Source organism: Corylus avellana, chromosome 8 (assembly GCF_965113065.1).
Source record: "Corylus avellana chromosome 8, dhCorAvel1.hap1.2, whole genome shotgun sequence".
Lineage (NCBI taxonomy): Eukaryota > Viridiplantae > Streptophyta > Magnoliopsida > Fagales > Betulaceae > Corylus > Corylus avellana.
Genome location: NC_142497.1, coordinates 22,291,550 through 22,309,512, shown reverse-complemented (window position 1 = coordinate 22,309,512; position 17,963 = coordinate 22,291,550). Strand labels below are relative to the sequence as shown.

General features: G+C 33.5%; 1 protein-coding gene and 1 long non-coding RNA gene across 2 annotated transcripts; both read left to right on the top strand.

Moving 5' to 3' along the window:
- Positions 1 to 5,061: 5,061 nt before the first annotated feature.
- On the top strand, positions 5,062 to 8,094 carry LOC148584287 (PHD finger-like domain-containing protein 5A). The gene is made up of 2 exons (XM_088519173.1): positions 5,062 to 5,139; positions 7,367 to 8,094. Exon 2 carries the CDS (start codon positions 7,417 to 7,419, stop codon positions 7,747 to 7,749), a length of 333 nt encoding a protein of 110 aa, XP_088375299.1. The 5' UTR covers positions 5,062 to 5,139; positions 7,367 to 7,416; the 3' UTR covers positions 7,750 to 8,094.
- Positions 8,095 to 11,845: 3,751 nt separating this feature from the next.
- LOC132164804 (uncharacterized) lies at positions 11,846 to 13,199 on the top strand. The gene is made up of 3 exons (XR_009438418.2): positions 11,846 to 11,986; positions 12,076 to 12,165; positions 12,992 to 13,199. It is a non-coding gene; the product is annotated as an uncharacterized LOC132164804 (long non-coding RNA).
- The last annotated feature ends 4,764 nt before the right edge of the window (positions 13,200 to 17,963 follow it).

Sequence of the window (17,963 nt, the reverse complement as noted above, 5' to 3'; positions counted from 1 at the left end):
CAAGTGTTAAATACCACCGATAATAAAAATAAAGAACTTAAATGATTTAAGAATCGTGCGAGAGATTAATATGGCACAAAATCAGCTATTAAGAAAGAAAAAAACTCCTTTTAAAAGTCAACCTAAATCACTACTTCCCTAAAACAACTTAACATAAAATTGTTCAAATATGTAGATTTAAATAAAAGGGAAATACTAGGTGTAATAATGTCAAATTCAACGATAATTTTAAAAATCATATCACAGTTGGAAGAACACCACGAGAACACTAGAAGTTTTTTTTTTTTTTTTCTTCTTGTTTTTGTCATTTTCTCCTCCAAATATTTTTAGATAAGTGTTTTTGTTTTGTTTACAAAAGTATTTTAACGTGACATAAATATCAAAAACATTTTTTGATGGAGTCTACATTTGAAAAAATGTTTTTGATAGAGTATATCTGTTTTTTTTTTTTTTTTTTTTTTTCTAAAAAAAAAAAAAATTGATCGGGTGATCACCTCCATTGGCACCTCTCTCGTAACCAGAATGGCCGTTCTGTCACCCCAAAATGATTGAAGTGATTATGTAGCCACCCTTAGACTATTGCGATGATCTTCAAACTTCAATTTCATATCAAAAAATTTTATAATCTATTCATACAAATTGTCCCAAAATATTGGACCATTGGCCATTCAATAGTATATTTGTGCAACACTCAATATCATGAAGCAAAAAAAATATAGGTGCATAGACACGTGGACGTCTGGACGCCACCAAACAACGTTAATTTACTCAATGTCGTATGAAACTATGTTACCGTATAATCCCCATCAAAGGGTATAAAAGCAAGTCAATTAGAGGTGGTTGATATTATCAATAATTGAAGAGATTAGTGCGCTAATTATAATCTTGTTATAAAGTAATTTCAGTCTAATCTGATCGTTGTGATTGGTCGTCTATTAGAATTTAAACTGAACATTTTTTAAAGTCAATGATAAGATCAGCATGAAAAATATATGTTGCTTCATGAAAAACACGAAGACGCTTCCGTTCAACTTCGCAACATATATTAAAAAGTTTACAAACTTTCTTCCCAAATGAAAAGTTTAAAACAAAGAAAGAAGACGACGCTTCCGTTCAAATACTTAGAGGGTTCTTAATATCCAAAGAGTAATGCTAGGGACCTTTTTTTATCCTCTTAAAGCTGATGTAGTTTTTAAAATCACATAAAAAAAGACGACGCTTCCGTTCAAATACTTAGAGGGTTCTTAATATCCAAAGAGTAATGTTAGGGACCATCTTTTTGTCATCTTTTTATCTTCTTAAAGTTGATGTAACTTTTAAAATCACCTAAAAGCTTAAGCTTATGGATTTAAGCTTAACTATGCTATCACTTATGACACTTTTTAATGTGGGGCTCAAACGTTTTTACACTCACATATGTATACTCAATAATCTCCCCCTCATATGTAAGTTCATCATTACATTGCATTATATCCTCCCTCAAAACATAAGCTTTTTATCAATTTTATGGGCCACATTCAATATCACTTGTGGGCTATGTGGGTTTGCCCACGCTGCACACATTTGTCTCAAAGGCTTTCGTTTGTGTATGTGCCATGAACCTTTGCCCCTTCCTCCGCCAAGGACCCTGTTCATACATCTGATACCACTTGTTAGAGAAATTAATATATTGAAGATTCTTTTAGTGAGCTTATAATATAATATGTTAAAAATACCATTCAACCCAAAAGCATAAACTTATGGGTTTGAACACACACACACACACACACATATATATATATATATATATATATATATATATATATATTGTAAGAATAACTATACTATATTAATCACTCATAACTATGACATATTTTTAAGGTAGGACTCAAACCTTTTTACATTCACACGTGTATGCTCTATTCTCAAATGTCATTTTCATCCATAAACATAAAAGTAAAAAAATAAACTCACAGGCTTGCACCTAGCATGAATACTTAGATGCCATATGAGTTAGAGACACATTACCCTTGTCATTTTACGACCTTAAAAGAAGCGACATTAGCCACTCTATTAGGAATGTAAGGTTATTCATGACACCAACACTAATAATAATGTTATAACAACAATTATAATTTTTGTTATTATCATTATTATTATTATAGATTTGGTAATATTTTTTATTATAATTTTCCGAATAATGTCACTCCAAATTTGCAAGGAGTCAATGACCCAAAAGAGAAAAAGAAAAAGAGTTGACTAGGTCTAAAGTTGCATGCAAATGCAAATAATTGGCCTAAATTATGATCCATAAAGAAGCAGATTAATTTGACCCAACTACATCTTGTACCTTTTCTCATGATTAGGGTACCAAAATCTCATCTTATTCTCGAAAGGTGATCTTCTTTCAACTTCAAAAGAGTGCAAACGTCAATTTCAATTCAAAATCTTCCTTAGTTGGTGAAAAGCTGATTCTAATAGATATATATAATAATCCTTTTACCGTATATCACAATTTTATAATCTATAAAGTACGTAGTCCCACAACATTGGACAGCCGGCTACTCAATACCATATACATGGAACAGATAGCATCATAGAGGTATACAAACGGAAAAGTTATTAGCGGTTATTAATTGTAAATAATCGCTAACTACTAATTGCTAATGATTATCAACCGTAAAACCATATAACCGTCTAAATCGGTTGCCGTTACCGGTTATAGGGATTTAAGAACCCAGTTAATATATAACCGGTTTATTTTATATATATTATTGGCTTGGCACATTTAAGAATGTTAATTAGATTGGCTTGCCACATTATTGTTTTATTGGGTGACAATTAGTATTGCATTTTTTTCAAGCGATGGCAGCTGTCAGATTCACACTACGCATCAAACTCATGAATATATATATATATTTGTTTTAAAAAAAATCAAAATATATGAATGAATAAGGTATAAAGGAAATAATCAAGGAAAAATCGGAAATACATGTAGATTACATGAGGCTTTAATATATCCATGATGAGAGTACATGAACAAATAAGAGCATAATTTAATTAATTAATATAATAATATGAAACTATGTACACCCCGGGCAATGCATAGAGCATGTGCAGCTAGCATATGTTCCACATGCGAAGCCATCTCTAACCACGGTCAAAAATGTAATCAATAAGAGAGTTAAATACATACAAAGCTAAACCCTAGGTGTGGTTCAGTTAATGCAGGAGAAATCCATTATAACATAGAAAAATAACAAAAGAACTGGAGACATATATAACACCCAAACTTGTATAATTGTATTTATAACAATTGTGGAATTTTTTTTTTTGTAGCGGGCAAAAGCGTGACGGAGCAATGCTGCGCTAAGGTAGAAGTCTATGGGATGTGAACTTCTTTTCCTAAGGAGGTAATGACGGTATCGGCAAACTTTGTATCAAAAGCTACAAATACTACATAATCATTTTTGTCATCTTGATACAAATGGTTTTACCTCGTTGGATATTCATTCTAACACGTGAAATATATAAAAAAAACTACAAACTATTGTAACTATGAGTCATATTAAATATTTAGACCTCACGTGTTGTCCATGCAACACTTACCACGTCGACCCCAAATTCAACCACGCAATCCTAATCCTCTCTTCCAATTTGAGATTTCGCTACTTTCATACCACCACATCTTGGGAGCTAGGAGACCCACAGTGTGGGTCTCCACGACTCTATGGTTAAAGACCTATGATTTGGTTGTTAGTCTCCACGGCCAAAGACTAATGACCTCATCGCAGGTGTTGATATAGATATATTCATTCTCAATTTCCACACTAAAAATCAGTGCCTAAGCAAGGAGGAAGAAGAGACTAGGTGGTTGGTGTGTTGTCGGTGCGTATGTGGAGACAGCGACGGAGGTGGTGATGACGTGGTTGACATCGTGTGTACAATCACATTACTAAAGTGGCTAGCTTGATAAGTATCATATGGACTATCACGTCAATTTGTAAAGGGCTTATAGTAAAAACTGTAATACCACAACAAAACTCTAATACCAAACCGTAATTGGAATTTGCAAGTCTTGAAATCTTCTTGTATTTATATCTGTATCTTTTATAACCTTATTATCTTAAACTATGATTTATACAACAATGTCCTTGATGGACAAATAACATCCTTTTTCTTAAGCAAACCCAAAAAGGATGCTTCCCTCCTAGACAGAACACCAATAGTATGTTGGATATAGCAACCTCCTTTAATCCAACTATCCAATATTTGCATGACGCATGTGTTGGATATGAATATATCCAACACATGCATCTCACATGTGGCACCATGATGCATATAATATCAAATAGAAGCCGGCCGATCCCTTTAATTGAATCATTTTAGAGGGCAAGCGTGCTTCAATAAGGTTATTGGACAAAATTTTCTTTCAAACTTACTCTATTAAATTGACATTTTTCTTTAAAATACATTTATATGTATTATTAATTCTATTAAAAATACATGTAAAAATCCATTTATTTTAAAGACAGATGTCAATTTATTATACTGAATTAGAAGGAAAAATTTGTGCGGGTCATTTTTTTCTCATTATAAAGTGGTTTTATTTAGTGAAAAATGAGATTTTTTTTTTTTTTTTGGTTAGAAGTGCTCTTTTGAGAGATTTGAGAATGGGGCTATGGCTTTTGGGGTTAATTATTTGATGAGTTGCAGTTAAACTTAACATTATCATTAGAGATTCATTGTAGTTGCTTGTACGTCTATATTAGAAATTTTTAACCTTGGTATTATATTATAAAAACATTTCGTTTTACCAGCCTTTGCTTGGTAGAGGTAAAAATATTTCGTTAAAAGGCCTGAAAAATAATAATAATTTTTTTAATCAAAATCTGTTCATCTAAAGTTGGATTGGGCCATAGCAATTTAAATAATTAATTTCACAAGTTGTTGGGTTAGGAGAACATTTTCAAAGCCAGTCCAAGACCGGACCGGCCCAATTCAGGCCCAATTCCGGCCCGAAAACTCTCGATGGTTCTCAACATTGTCAATATATATTTCTTATTTCTACACCTTCTTCGCAGATCATCCACTGTTTACCAAACGGCGCAGAAGAACAGCGTTCCTGACCCCTGCGCACGTAAGAGCCTCCCGGCGCAGGTTAGTTCTTGTATTTTCCCGTACTCTTTTTGTTTCTGTTTTAGGCTTTATTACTTTGATTGTTTGTTTGTATTTCCCCCCCTAATGTTTCCTAGTAGACTAGGATGTTTGGGGGGATTTTAACAACAAAAACCCTATAAACTAGATGCAGAGTATCACAAATTTGACGAATTTCTAAAAAAGTGTCGTATTTGTTTATGGGTACGTGTCTGGTGTGTGGGACGCTGCATTGCGTTGTATGTTTGAGTAATGCGCTACCTGGTATTCTCATTGATTAAGGATTTTTGGGTAAAGCAATGGCATATGATGAGTACCAAGTGTTTGATGAAGTGCGGCTGAGAATTTACGGGGTGAAATATAGTTGTGTTCGGGTTATTCTGGAACAAAGTGTTAGGTAATGGATTGAGTTAAGCGTCGCGGAGTGCGGGACGCTTGGGCTTGAGTTGAGCTCTTAAAAGAGATAGGGTTTTAGTACTTCTTATAATCTAATGCGAAAAAGTTTTTAGGGAGTTCTATGAACTGTGTAAGTTATTTGATGGTGGACCATGTATTAATAACCTGCGTCTTATGGTTCTTGTGTTGTTAAAGTTGTATATCTCTCTTTTATTTTTGACAATACTTGTTAATCTCTTGGACGTTGTTACCTGGGATGTGGGTTTCTGTGATATGAAGAATGGGGATATGCTGGTGGTTTGGCTTGGCTTTTTGATGGCTAGAAAAATGATTGTTTGAGTTATACATAAATCAATTGGATTGTAATCGTTTAATCAAATTTGGGCAAGTCTGTTAATTTTGTATATTTCTTAAGAAGAAGAAGAAGAAGAAAAAGAGACTGTTCCTCTGTATCTCATATGGGTTTCATTACCAGGGTGATCAATTTAAGTAGTTGCGGTTTTTGCTGCCATGGTGTGGTGTTAGGTTAACCCTTAGTGAAATACTTTTGACTAGTTTGTAGTTACCTGTATAAGGAAACAGATTGCATTTCTAACTAGCTTCTCACTTGACTTTTATCACTTACTTGGTTTGATGGTCCACATGTTTTTGGAAGCACAATGATCAATACAAACCGTGAAGAGGATTTTTTCTGCCATTCTTGAATTTGGCTGAACTCAAGTCATGCATGAAATGAATATGAACATAAGTGTACATGTAAATCTAATTGTTGAATCTCTTGATCCTGGAAAAATGTTTGAAATTTTTTACTATATCCAGTCAACAGTCATTTGTCAGCAAACAAATATAGTTCATCTTGACACTGATTTTAATCTGCCATGTTTTTTTTTTATTTTTTATTTATTTTTATTATTTCCTCTTTCCTTTTGGGAAGTGGTGGAGTTACTGCTGGTCTGCCTTAGGATTCTGAGGGAACAAAGAACTTGTCATCCTATTCTTGATTATTGTACGATATATCTAGATTTTAATGCTCACATATGGAGAAATGTTTCCTATGCATGAACATTTTAATACACTTATTCCAATTTATATTTAGTTGCATTTTTCTGATGCATAGAGGAATAGAAGTGGAAATTAAGAGAAAAAGTTTTTTTACTTCAGAAGGAATGTATTACATCTATTGCTTGCAATGCATATGGTTTTCTTTTAAACAAATGAAAAAAGGGCGCTGATTTGCAGTATGGCTCTAGAGAAGGGCCTTAGTTTGACTGACCTTTGCCATTCTCAGCCTCCTGTGGATTTCAGTTGTACTTTACGTAACATCTAGTTGTTCCTTTACTGACATTTGTTTAACAAAATTTTACTTTGAGTGGATGATTATGGAGAAAATTGCATGTTTTATTTATATTGAGTATGTTGTCAGATGATGGTCAGCTGTCTAATCCTAGCAGTTGATGTTGTTTGCTATGTCTCTGATGCCACAAATTAATGTGCCATGCATGGGTTTTGTTCTCTGGAGGACGTGTTCGTTATTTATCCCTATTAGATAGTGGAATACCAATAAAAATGTATACTATGTTTATATTCTTCCCTCATGCCAGTATATGTGAAGAAGTTGCCATTCAAAAACAAAGGCAGCTTCGTCGGTGGAAACCGCACTTTTTTTCTTTCCTCTTATTTTATTTTATTTTTATTTATTTTTTATTATTATTATTTGTTTTATTTATTTATTTGGGTGGGGGGGTTACTTGATCTTTTCTGTCTTTCTGATGATATTCCTGTTTAAATATCCTATGCATGGATTTTTACGTGCTCTTTATTTATTTCTATTCAGGAACTAAGAGCTTTACTTATCAAAGGAACTAAGTGCTTGTTGCAGAAAGCATGGCCAAGCATCATCCAGATTTGATTATGTGCCGGAAACAGCCAGGAATTGCCATTGGACGACTTTGTGAGAAATGTGATGGGAAGTGTGTAATCTGTGATTCCTATGTGCGCCCTTGCACACTTGTGCGAGTTTGTGACGAATGCAACTATGGATCCTTTCAGGGTCGGTGTGTTATCTGTGGAGGAGTGGGAATTTCTGATGCCTACTATTGCAAAGAGTGTACACAGCAGGAGAAAGATAGGGATGGATGCCCCAAAATTGTTAATTTGGGGAGTGCCAAAACAGATCTATTCTATGAACGTAAGAAATATGGTTTTAAGAAAAGATGATGACCATTGGATAGACACATGTCTGGTGCTTTTAAACTGCAGTTTCCTACTCGAGCTGACGAATCTTGACATGTTGGAACAGTTAGATGATGAGCATGGTTTAAATATATGCCGCTCTTTTGTGATGTACTTAAATATTTTGATGAAGATGGCAGATTTTGGAATGATGGAACTCTGTTTAAGGTCTTATGTTTATGTTTGTTGACATTTCCGAGTTCTCATTTTCAGAACGCTCTTCAGTTTTTATTTCGTGTAAGCAAAATATTGGTGAAGGAACCTACTAATGCAATCAGCTTAAAAGAATACAGGCTTTGAGCATATATATGATTCTGTCGTTTTAGTATATTTTGTCCATTGATAATGTTTTGTGCCTTTCAAGTTAAAGATCTTCTCAGCTAGTGGAGCTGATGTGTTTATTTGTTGATGATCTGCTTTGTGATCAATGGTCATGTTCCTGGGTGCATGGTGGTTTGCAGATGGTGACTAATTTAAAGATTAGAGATTGAAATTTATCCTAACTAGTTTTAAAAATCGGATATGGAATTTATGTCTTAGTGGCTTACATCCTTTTGTTGTTCTGCATACCCTTGGGGTACGACAGTTTTTATAACAATTCTATTACAAATTCATTGGACAATTTACATTTTATGAAAAAATTGGCTGTCTACATCTTAGTAGTAGCCAATAAAACAAGTGACTTGTAATCGATTAAGTCAATTTGTGAGAAATTTGTACAGCTATCTGAAATCACATATTTTCTGCAGGATTTTTGCACCACAATCCCATGATGGTACTCAAACTGACCAATGCCATCACATAAACATTTGATGAGCTTGTGCTCTAGTGGCGGCACTGTAGTGAGGTAGTGCCTTTAGCATTGACCTTAAGTGATGCGACATTGGTCCCTAGAGAGAAGAAAAAGGTTTTTGACTTTGCAGAATATGAAGTTTCATCATCATGGGGATTGCGATGCTTCACTCTCAGTCGAGCCCTGCCTGTACGCAGTGGAAGAGAAGACTATATGCTGCTCATATGATGATGCTCTGACCGCTGTAGAATTCAACTGTTATTTTAGGTTGGCAATACAATTAAGGATAGAGATCCATCTGAGCAATCAAAAGGGGTTGACGAAGGTTTTGGTCTAAGTCATGCATAATGTTATCTCTTATCTCTAACACTTTGGAGACAGAGCTAACTGGTACCACTCTTTTGAAGGGGTGCTTCTGCCTTTTAGAGTTGACATTTTTTACGCTAACCTGCAAATTCAATAGGAACTTAAAATTAGTGGGTTAAAGTTGAGAGGTTTAACCCGTTTTGAATTAAGGTTGACCTAAATAATCTTATATTCACGCTTCGACACAATTAAAATCTGACACGCAAACAAAAATTGTCACTCTTCCCTACCTTTTGGCTGTTTATCACAGCGATGCCACGTGTTTTAGGCTAATGTAGTCTTCTGGTTCTGAAGTCTTCATCTCTGATGGTGGCCACAATTGGGTGGCATGTGACTTCTGGATTCATGCTTGTTAGTCAATCGTGGAGAAAGAACATCATGGGTGTTGCTTATTCCACGGCTGGTACGATGAATGCAGCCAGGGCCGGCTCAACATATTTTGGGGCCTTAGGCAAAATTTTGAAATTGGGCCTAATTTTATTATTTTTTTTTTTTAAGTTACAAAATTTTTTTTTTTTAAATTCAATTTTTTTTTAAGTAATATATATATAAAATATTTGTAGCAATAGATTTAGATACATCAATAACATTTTCATTATCTTCTAATTTTTTTTTTGATGAGTTTCTTGTTCATTTATGAGTTTTTCACCTAAATTATCCTCAATATTTTGTTTATGGCTAATAACAAATTTATTTAGAGCTCCTCTTTGAGATTCAATCAATTTGTCTACTTTTTTTTTTTTTTTTTTTTTTGTAAGTTTTTCATATCCAGTTGCATATTTTCTAGTAGACATGTTTAATTAAAAATACTAACAAATTAAACAAACATGATTTATCAAAAAAAAAATTATGACTATAATAAAATAAATGACAAAAATAGAACAATAAAACCTGATTTGGCAAAGGAATTATGAAGCAGTTCTTGGAGATAGGACAAGAGACTTAGTCACTCGGAGTCGGAGAGGAAGAGAAAATGATGAGATAGGCAGAGAAGAAAAACTCAGAAAAGAGCAAGCAAAGAGAAGAGGTAAAGTGGCAAATATAGAGACTGATATTTAAAATGCCCATGGTTGACAGCAGTTTATATTTTGGCTCTTGGCTTTCCCTAGATAGCTAAATAATAAATAGAAAATAAATGGTAATATTTTATTTCTAACGTTTATATTTTCTCATCAAAAACAAAAAATTTCTAGAAAGTGGCCAAGAGGATGAGTGAATCATGTAGGCATGTACTGTAGCATCAGGTGTGTATTGTAGCGTCAGGAGCTCTAGGGAATTGGCGTAATGATGTATAAGGCTTTAATGCTTTGTCCTTTTTTAATTTATTTTTAAAATTTATAGTGGGCTTATTAATTTGGGTCTTATTAAATTGAGGCCTTAAATTTTGATAAAAAAATTTTTAGGCCCTATTAAAAAAAATTTGGGCCTTCAATTTTTTTTTTTGTCCAAAATAATAAATTTTTTTTTTTTTTTAATTTCTTTTAACTCAAATTTTTTTTTTTTTGGCTTTACTAAATTGGGGGCCCTAGGCGAGGGCCTAACTCGCCTAGGGCCTGAGCCGGCCCTGAATGCAGCCTTGCGTAATCACTGTAAACATTAAAAAAAAGCATCATGGGTATTGTTGCTCCCTGAAGTCAAATGATATAGATTGTGCATAACAACTAACAAGCCATAGTGTCAAGGTTATTTTGGCGGGCCGGGGATGTAAATTTGGACGAAAATATTGTTGTATTCAGTTAGTTATTTAGTTTAAAATTTGGGAGATCGGTGCTACGGTAGAGTTACGGTGCTCACCAAATAAAATAATGAAAATTAAGAGCTAAAATAAAGAGTGAAATGTATATATTTTGAAAAAGTGAGCAACTAAAATTAAAAAAAAAAAATGTTATTTTTAATGGAATGTGAAAAAAAAAGGTAAAATGGAAGGAAAACTTGTTCAATGGAAGGGTTGACAATTTTGACACGACATGACAACCTGACATGAAATTACCGGGTTTGAGTTTATCCTAAATGAGTTTGGGTCATAAATGAGTCGTTTATTTTGCTCTTGACGGATCGTGTCGCGGGTCACCCGTGGGTGACCGGCCAGACATGATTATTATTATTTTTTGGTTTACTCTTAACGGGTTTGGGTCATAAATGAGCCATTGACCCGTTTATTTTAATAAACAAGTCAATTGACCTGTTTATGACCCATTTACTTTGATAAACGGGTCAACTGGCCTGTTTATGACCCAACTCATAACTTTCATTTTCAAAAAAAAAAAGAAAAGAAGCTAATCAGGTTGAGTGGGTCGTGTCGGGTGACCTGCTAACTTATCATGTTGTGTTCGAGTTTGGTGCGGCCTACCCGTTAGCTAAATAGGTCGTGTTTGGGCTTATCTTAAACGAGTCACCGGTCATTACGGGTCGTAAACGGATTGACCCATCGACCCGTTTTGGCACCTCTAAATGTAATGTGAATGTTGAAGCTAAGAATATAATTAGTACAAGAAACATGCTTAAACGAGTCAAAAGTATTCTAAAAGAAAGGCAAATAATCAATGATACATGAGGAGAATGCACGAGGGAATAGATACTCTAAAAGCTTAAACGAATTAAAAAATAATTGATTTGATAATTTAATTAATATTCTGAAAATAGTGCTAATTAATATGACAAAATTTAAGTGGTTTGTTCGAACACTAAAAAATAATAATTATAATACAAGTTGTAAGTTTTTTTTGTCAGAAGAGTCAAAAATAGATAATCCAGGCTGGTGATTAGGTTCTTATCATTAATGATAATTTATGTTGACATCCAAGTGGCATTTTCTTTGGGAACACGTGCCATTCACAGAATCCAAATATCACCATCTGGTACCTCACTGATGGCCATTTGTCATGCTTTACCAGACAACCATTTTTTCCTATGCAAATAGTAGATGCTCGTGAGCAGATTTTTCACAGGGTTTCTGCAAGAAAAAAGAAAGAAAGAGAGAGATGGGTTTTCAAGCTCGGCTGTTCTTCTTCTTCTTCTTCCTCACCTTTGCCATAATGTGCTTTGCTCGCGAAACCCCTTTAGGTATGTTAATGTTTTTTTTTTTTCTATGACGCGAAACCCCTTCGTGTATCCACGCCTATCTGTGTATAATAACGGTTGCATGTTTACAGAGAGTGAAAAGAATTTGAAGAATTTGATCTCCGAAGACTACGAGGGACCACGGGCTAATCCTAAGCATACTCCACCCCATCCTCCTCCGAGTATGTTTGATAATGTTTTTATATATATCCATATATTCTCACTCGCAGATCATTTTAATTAGAATATTATACATGTTTTTTGGTTGAGGAAACCCATAATTAAGTTTAATGCATGAAGGCAAGTAAATATGAATTTTATTTTAGTTAACTTTGCAAAAGCATGTGGTATTTGTCTCTTAATCCTTACATATTTCTGTCTAAAAGTTAAGCATCTCTCAGTATTTTTGTGAAAAATATTTTTTGAAAAATATTTTACATCAAAATCGATTGGGAATGACAATCCAGGCCATGTCAATGGATAATGTTTGGAGGAAATTAATTATTTCAGTTTATTATAACAATATCTGTTCTTAAAGCACGCAATTAATATATGCATTTTAATTTTTACATCCTCTCTAGAGACTGACTTTCAATTTCATTAAAAGATGCATATAAGAATTGTATGTCAATTTAATGCCAATTCTTTGATCTGACGCATGAATATCGAGGGAATTGAAAGAATTAATTGAAAAGGAAGGATAGTGATTCTTATTTCTCTTAGTTGGTTTGACATGAAGAAAACACCAAGAGAACACTTAATATTTTCTTTAAGACTAGAAAGATATAAGAAAAACACCATGAGAGTACTTAGCATTCTCTTTTAAAAAAATAATATTTACCTAAGACTAGAAAGACACGAAAAAAGCATCAGGAGAGCACCTAGCATTCCCTATCTAACAATATGTTCAATATGAACATATTGTACCCCTGACACATACAAATTGTTATATATATATATATATATATATATATATATATGTTCTAAAAATTTGGTGTTATTTTGCAGAGAGACTCACCCAGAAAGAGTCAGCAATTCCGTGATGCTTTTCGTCAATTAGAGTGAACGTATGCATAAATAATAACAAAGTTTGTGTTGTAATCGTATGATATCAGCAAAAAATTATTACGTTCACTGAGGCTCTCTCTCTTAAAATTATATTAAATAAATAAAAGTTTCAAATGATTTGCATTATCACTCACTACAACATTTCCAAGTAGGGAGTTGGCGGGGTTGGATGATGATTTTATTAAGTGTATGATGATTTTATTAAGTGTTTAAACTATCATGAGAGTTAGTGTGCGCATGTTTGGGATTGTGTTTAAGAAATAAAGTTTTTAAGTTTATTTTTTTTTGTAAAAGTTTTTTTTTTTAAGCTTTTGTTAAGTGCGTTTTAACCATTTTTTTTTTAAAAAAAAAAAAAAACTTTTTAGACCTTTAAAAGCGTTTTTAATTTTTTTTAACCGAACAAGTATTTATTTCTTCAAACAGATTTTTTGAGTGTGAAACGCACTTTTAGGCTTCTTAAACGTACACCAAAACAGGCCCTTAGAATACTCTACCTTTTAAACTGAGCTTCCAGCATATGCTTAAGGACAAAGCTTTCTTTCAAATTAAGTTAGAGGGAATTCTTAATTTTAACATAGTCTGTTAAACTGATACATATAGTATGTGCGTGTATTTTTAAAAATGAAAGAATTATGTACTCTAAAAATAAATATCAATTTAATAGACTAATAAAGCATTTGGCACTGCAATTTCACGTACCAAAAATGTGATTTTAAACCTACTTTAATAAATTAAGATATACTTCAGTTTAATGGACTATATTAAAATAATTTCCTAATGCCTAATTCAAGAGTTGACATACTCTTGATTAGTGCACTTGACGAAACTGCGACACTCATTGAATACTATCTGTATTATTATTAGTTTATGCCCCAAATCTCTTAAAAGACAAGAATAAAAGATTATGCAATTCTCCGAAGTCAACATCAAAGCGATGTGATACATAACAACTCTATCTATCTTGGTCAAGAAAAAAAAAAAACAAATATAATAAATCTATCAAATGTTTTTGCAAGCCTTAATTCAAAAGAGAGTTACATCCTACGAAACAAAAAGGGAACTTATTTTTTTCCTAAGATCTTTTCTCTTGGTCCAAGTATTTTAATAAGAGTATACAAATTTTTTATAAATTAACTTGAAAGTGCATGTGACGTTTACCATATTTATAAATTAAGACAATAATTTATGCGGTATTTATCACATCAAATAGTACGTTGTAATGAAAGTTGTAACACAAAAAAGATTTTTTCGGACTTTTTTTTTTTTTAGAAATGAAGACTCTTTCGCATTTATTATTTGGACGGAATTTATACAAACAAAGCTGAAACGACTCACTTAGTTAAAAAATGTGCATGATAATTTTCATTCCGAGATAATTTACAAGTGGTCGGGCAAGTGAAAATGAATATTAAAAATAATAGAAGCAAAATTCATATATATAGTTGAAATTAAAGGATCCACGGACTTGATCTCCATATTGGTGTTTGCTTTTCTATTCGTCATGGCGTGTAGTGCGCCATCACTATCATGCACTGGACGGTGTTAGAGTGAGGATGCACTGTAAATTAAAACATTGTGGACTGAACCGTGTGAGAGCGAGAGCAAGCACTTGATTAGAATAATATGATTGCAACTTTTGAAAAACAAAAGGAAGCTGTTTTCTTTTCTGGAAAAGTAAGCGATGGCAACCTCGTTGACCAGCAATGGACGGCTAGGACGCACTAAACGTGGCACCCACATCTGGAAACGTCGACTCCTATCTTGCAATCACTGTGTGCCACGGCTTCTCCTTGCAATAGTGTTTTTGGTCCTATAAATAGAGACGGATCCATCGGAGGCCTCAACAAATTAAAGAGAGAGTGAGAGATGGCAATCGGAGCTCGCCTATGCTTGTGTCTCTTGTTTGCCTTCCTCATTATGTGTTCTGCTCGAAGCATCATGCCACTTTCAGGTATACATGTTTCTCATGATTTTAATAATGTTTTGCATTTCAATTATTTGTTAATGCTTTTATTTTGAGAACAAAAATTAAAGATAAAAATTAAAATTTTTTAACATGCATGAGTTCATCGTATACAATACACAATATGAACAATTAATGTGAGAGGGCATATAAAATTTATGCATGTTTGGCACTTGCTCGGGCCAAACGGGCACATGCCCGGATAATCTGAACTAGTGTGAAACTCATCTACTCTCTCACGTATAACAAGCCCTATCGACGGAATATAGTGACCACCGTACGAAAGATGGCCATTGTTTGGATTAATTTGAATGAGCATGCATGGTGGTGTGGTATTGTAGTTTGTGCATTGGGATAGCTGGATTCTGTGTACATGGTCTCATTCATGCGTGTTTCTTATTACTTATTCGTTATAGTATTTGCTTAAAGCTAGACAACCTTGTTTTATGCAAACGCAGACCGACCACTTTATAATATTGATTTAGCTTCCGTAGAATGTATAGTTATTTCACTGACATCTTTGGTTGGAATGTGAAACACAAGTACATTATATAAAAATGCATATAGATGTGTTCAAATTGATGGAAAATCTTCAAGAAAGCGGATGCCATAGTCCACAACACAACACCTATATATAAAGAATTCATGTAACATAGCTGATCATAATATATAACAAATTCTTACTCCAAAAAGAAAAAAAGAAAATAGGAAAAGAACAATTATATTGCTGTGAAGTGTTATTTGTTTCCAATTGTTGTAAAAGTAATTTAAACTGATAGAAAGAAATAAATTTAATTTCTTCATTAATAGGTGAGGCCCAATACGAAGAATATTTAATTTAAATGGGAGGTGAAATTGACAGAGTCAATGTTCGATTCAACGACCTTTTTGGTTCTGATACCATGTTAAATTATCAATTATCTCAAAAGCTAATTAACCTAATAGAAAGTTGTAAATTTAATTACTTAATGATTATTAATATTCTAACACTCTTACTTACGTGTGAACTCAAACTCTTCTTTAATTGTATTGTTATCTTTAACGAAATGTGAGAATATGTTATATATAGGGAATGAAATGGCATTGGTCATGGGGAGAAGGTCTCTGAAGATGATCAGCGTGGACGATTATAGCGAGTCGTCAGCAAACCATAGTCACGATCCATCTAAACATAAGGCTGGAGGTGGCAACGGTGGCCGGAAAGGATAAGATATTCGTTCATGGTGTAACATGCAGTACTATTTATTCATAAATAATTTTAGTATTATTCAATAAAAAAGAAAAAGAAGGTAGTTTAAATCCCTGACCTCTTTTCGTGTTGTACCGTCTTGTACGAGAGTTGATTTATGACAAAAGCAAACAGAGAAGCAAACAAATATTGTATTTAGAACAAGTCCTTACTTTCTTCCTCTTCTATGATCCTTCCCATTTTCTTTTTCCCCCTTGATTGACCTCTGTATCTGTCACACCATAAATAGCTGTCAACACACACATGACACAGTCTTTAATTCCATGGATCTACTACTTTTGATCTATATATGAATTGAGAAATGGGGAAACTTTATAGGGAAATTGATAAATAACTATCCATCTACGTTTTTGGGGTTAATTGATGGATGAGATTTAGTGGCAACAAATTTTGTTGAAATATGATGAAGATATGATATTATGTTGAAGTTTGTGGAGAAAACTAAAATACGAAATAATAATGGAATAGATTTGATCCTAGTGACTCATTTCTATTTTAGTAATGCCTAATAGCTAGTAAATACATCTACTATCTTAAAACTCCTAGTTATTTTATAGATTAATGGGCCTTGTTTACCATAATAAATTACCCATCATGCAATTAATTAGGTCATTAATTAACTCACAAACATGTAATCAACTTTTCATACGTTTACGGTTTACCTTATCAATTTATATAAATTTTTTTTTAATCCTTATTAATGTAGGAGTTATATTTTAGTCAAGATACTAACTCCTCATTAATCTATGAAAATCCCATATTTTCTCATTAAATTAACCAATATATTTTCATTAATTATTATTAACACATTATAGTTAAATAATATTAGTAACACGTTTTAATTTATCTATGGTGCATGTGGCTGGAATTCGTTTAATTACTTGATCGATCTTTCAAAACCCTAGCGCAATAGACATGTATAATGGGCAAGCTTCTCTCTGAACCATTTCAACCATTTGGGCTTAATCGCTCAAGCTGAATAGCTGAATATATAGTGAATTACAGACGATCCATTATTCGGTTATTAACTCTGATTAGATTCTCACCATTGATGAAAACGTACACCTCATAAAATCCAATTTAATGTGCTGGATTCTTATCATTCAAGGATAGCAAATATCAGCCTTATACGGTAATTGATCATGGTGGGCGAATTTGTCGTAGGGGCAACTACAATTTTCCCTGTACAAATAGTGAATGGTCATGAACAGATCGATGTTCACATTGTTTCTCCAAGAGCAAGAGAGTGAAAGAGAGAGCTATGGGTTTTCAAGCACGACTGTGTTTCTTCTTCTTGCTTACCTTTTCCATAACGTGCCTTGCTCGCAAAATCCCTTATGGTATGTTACTTTTTTCTTTACTCCTACCATTCCCTATCAGATGAGACGGGAGTATAAGGGTAATAATAACAAAGGATTGTGAGAGAGGTTATGCTCGAACGAGCCCTTTGCTTGGGCAGGAAGCTCCTGCTCAGGTAGTAAAGCCTCTCTCACAGACCCTTACCACAAAAAGAAAGTTAGGAGTAATAATATGGATTCTCAATTGTAAGGAATTTTGGTCCCTGAGATCCATTAGATTCATGTTCTTTGTATTATTTGAATCGACTGCATAAGTTAATACCCCTTTGCAGGAAATGAAAGGACTTTAGCAAGTGAGGACTTAGATGAAATGCCAAGGGCGCGCGCACTTCCTTTCCCCCC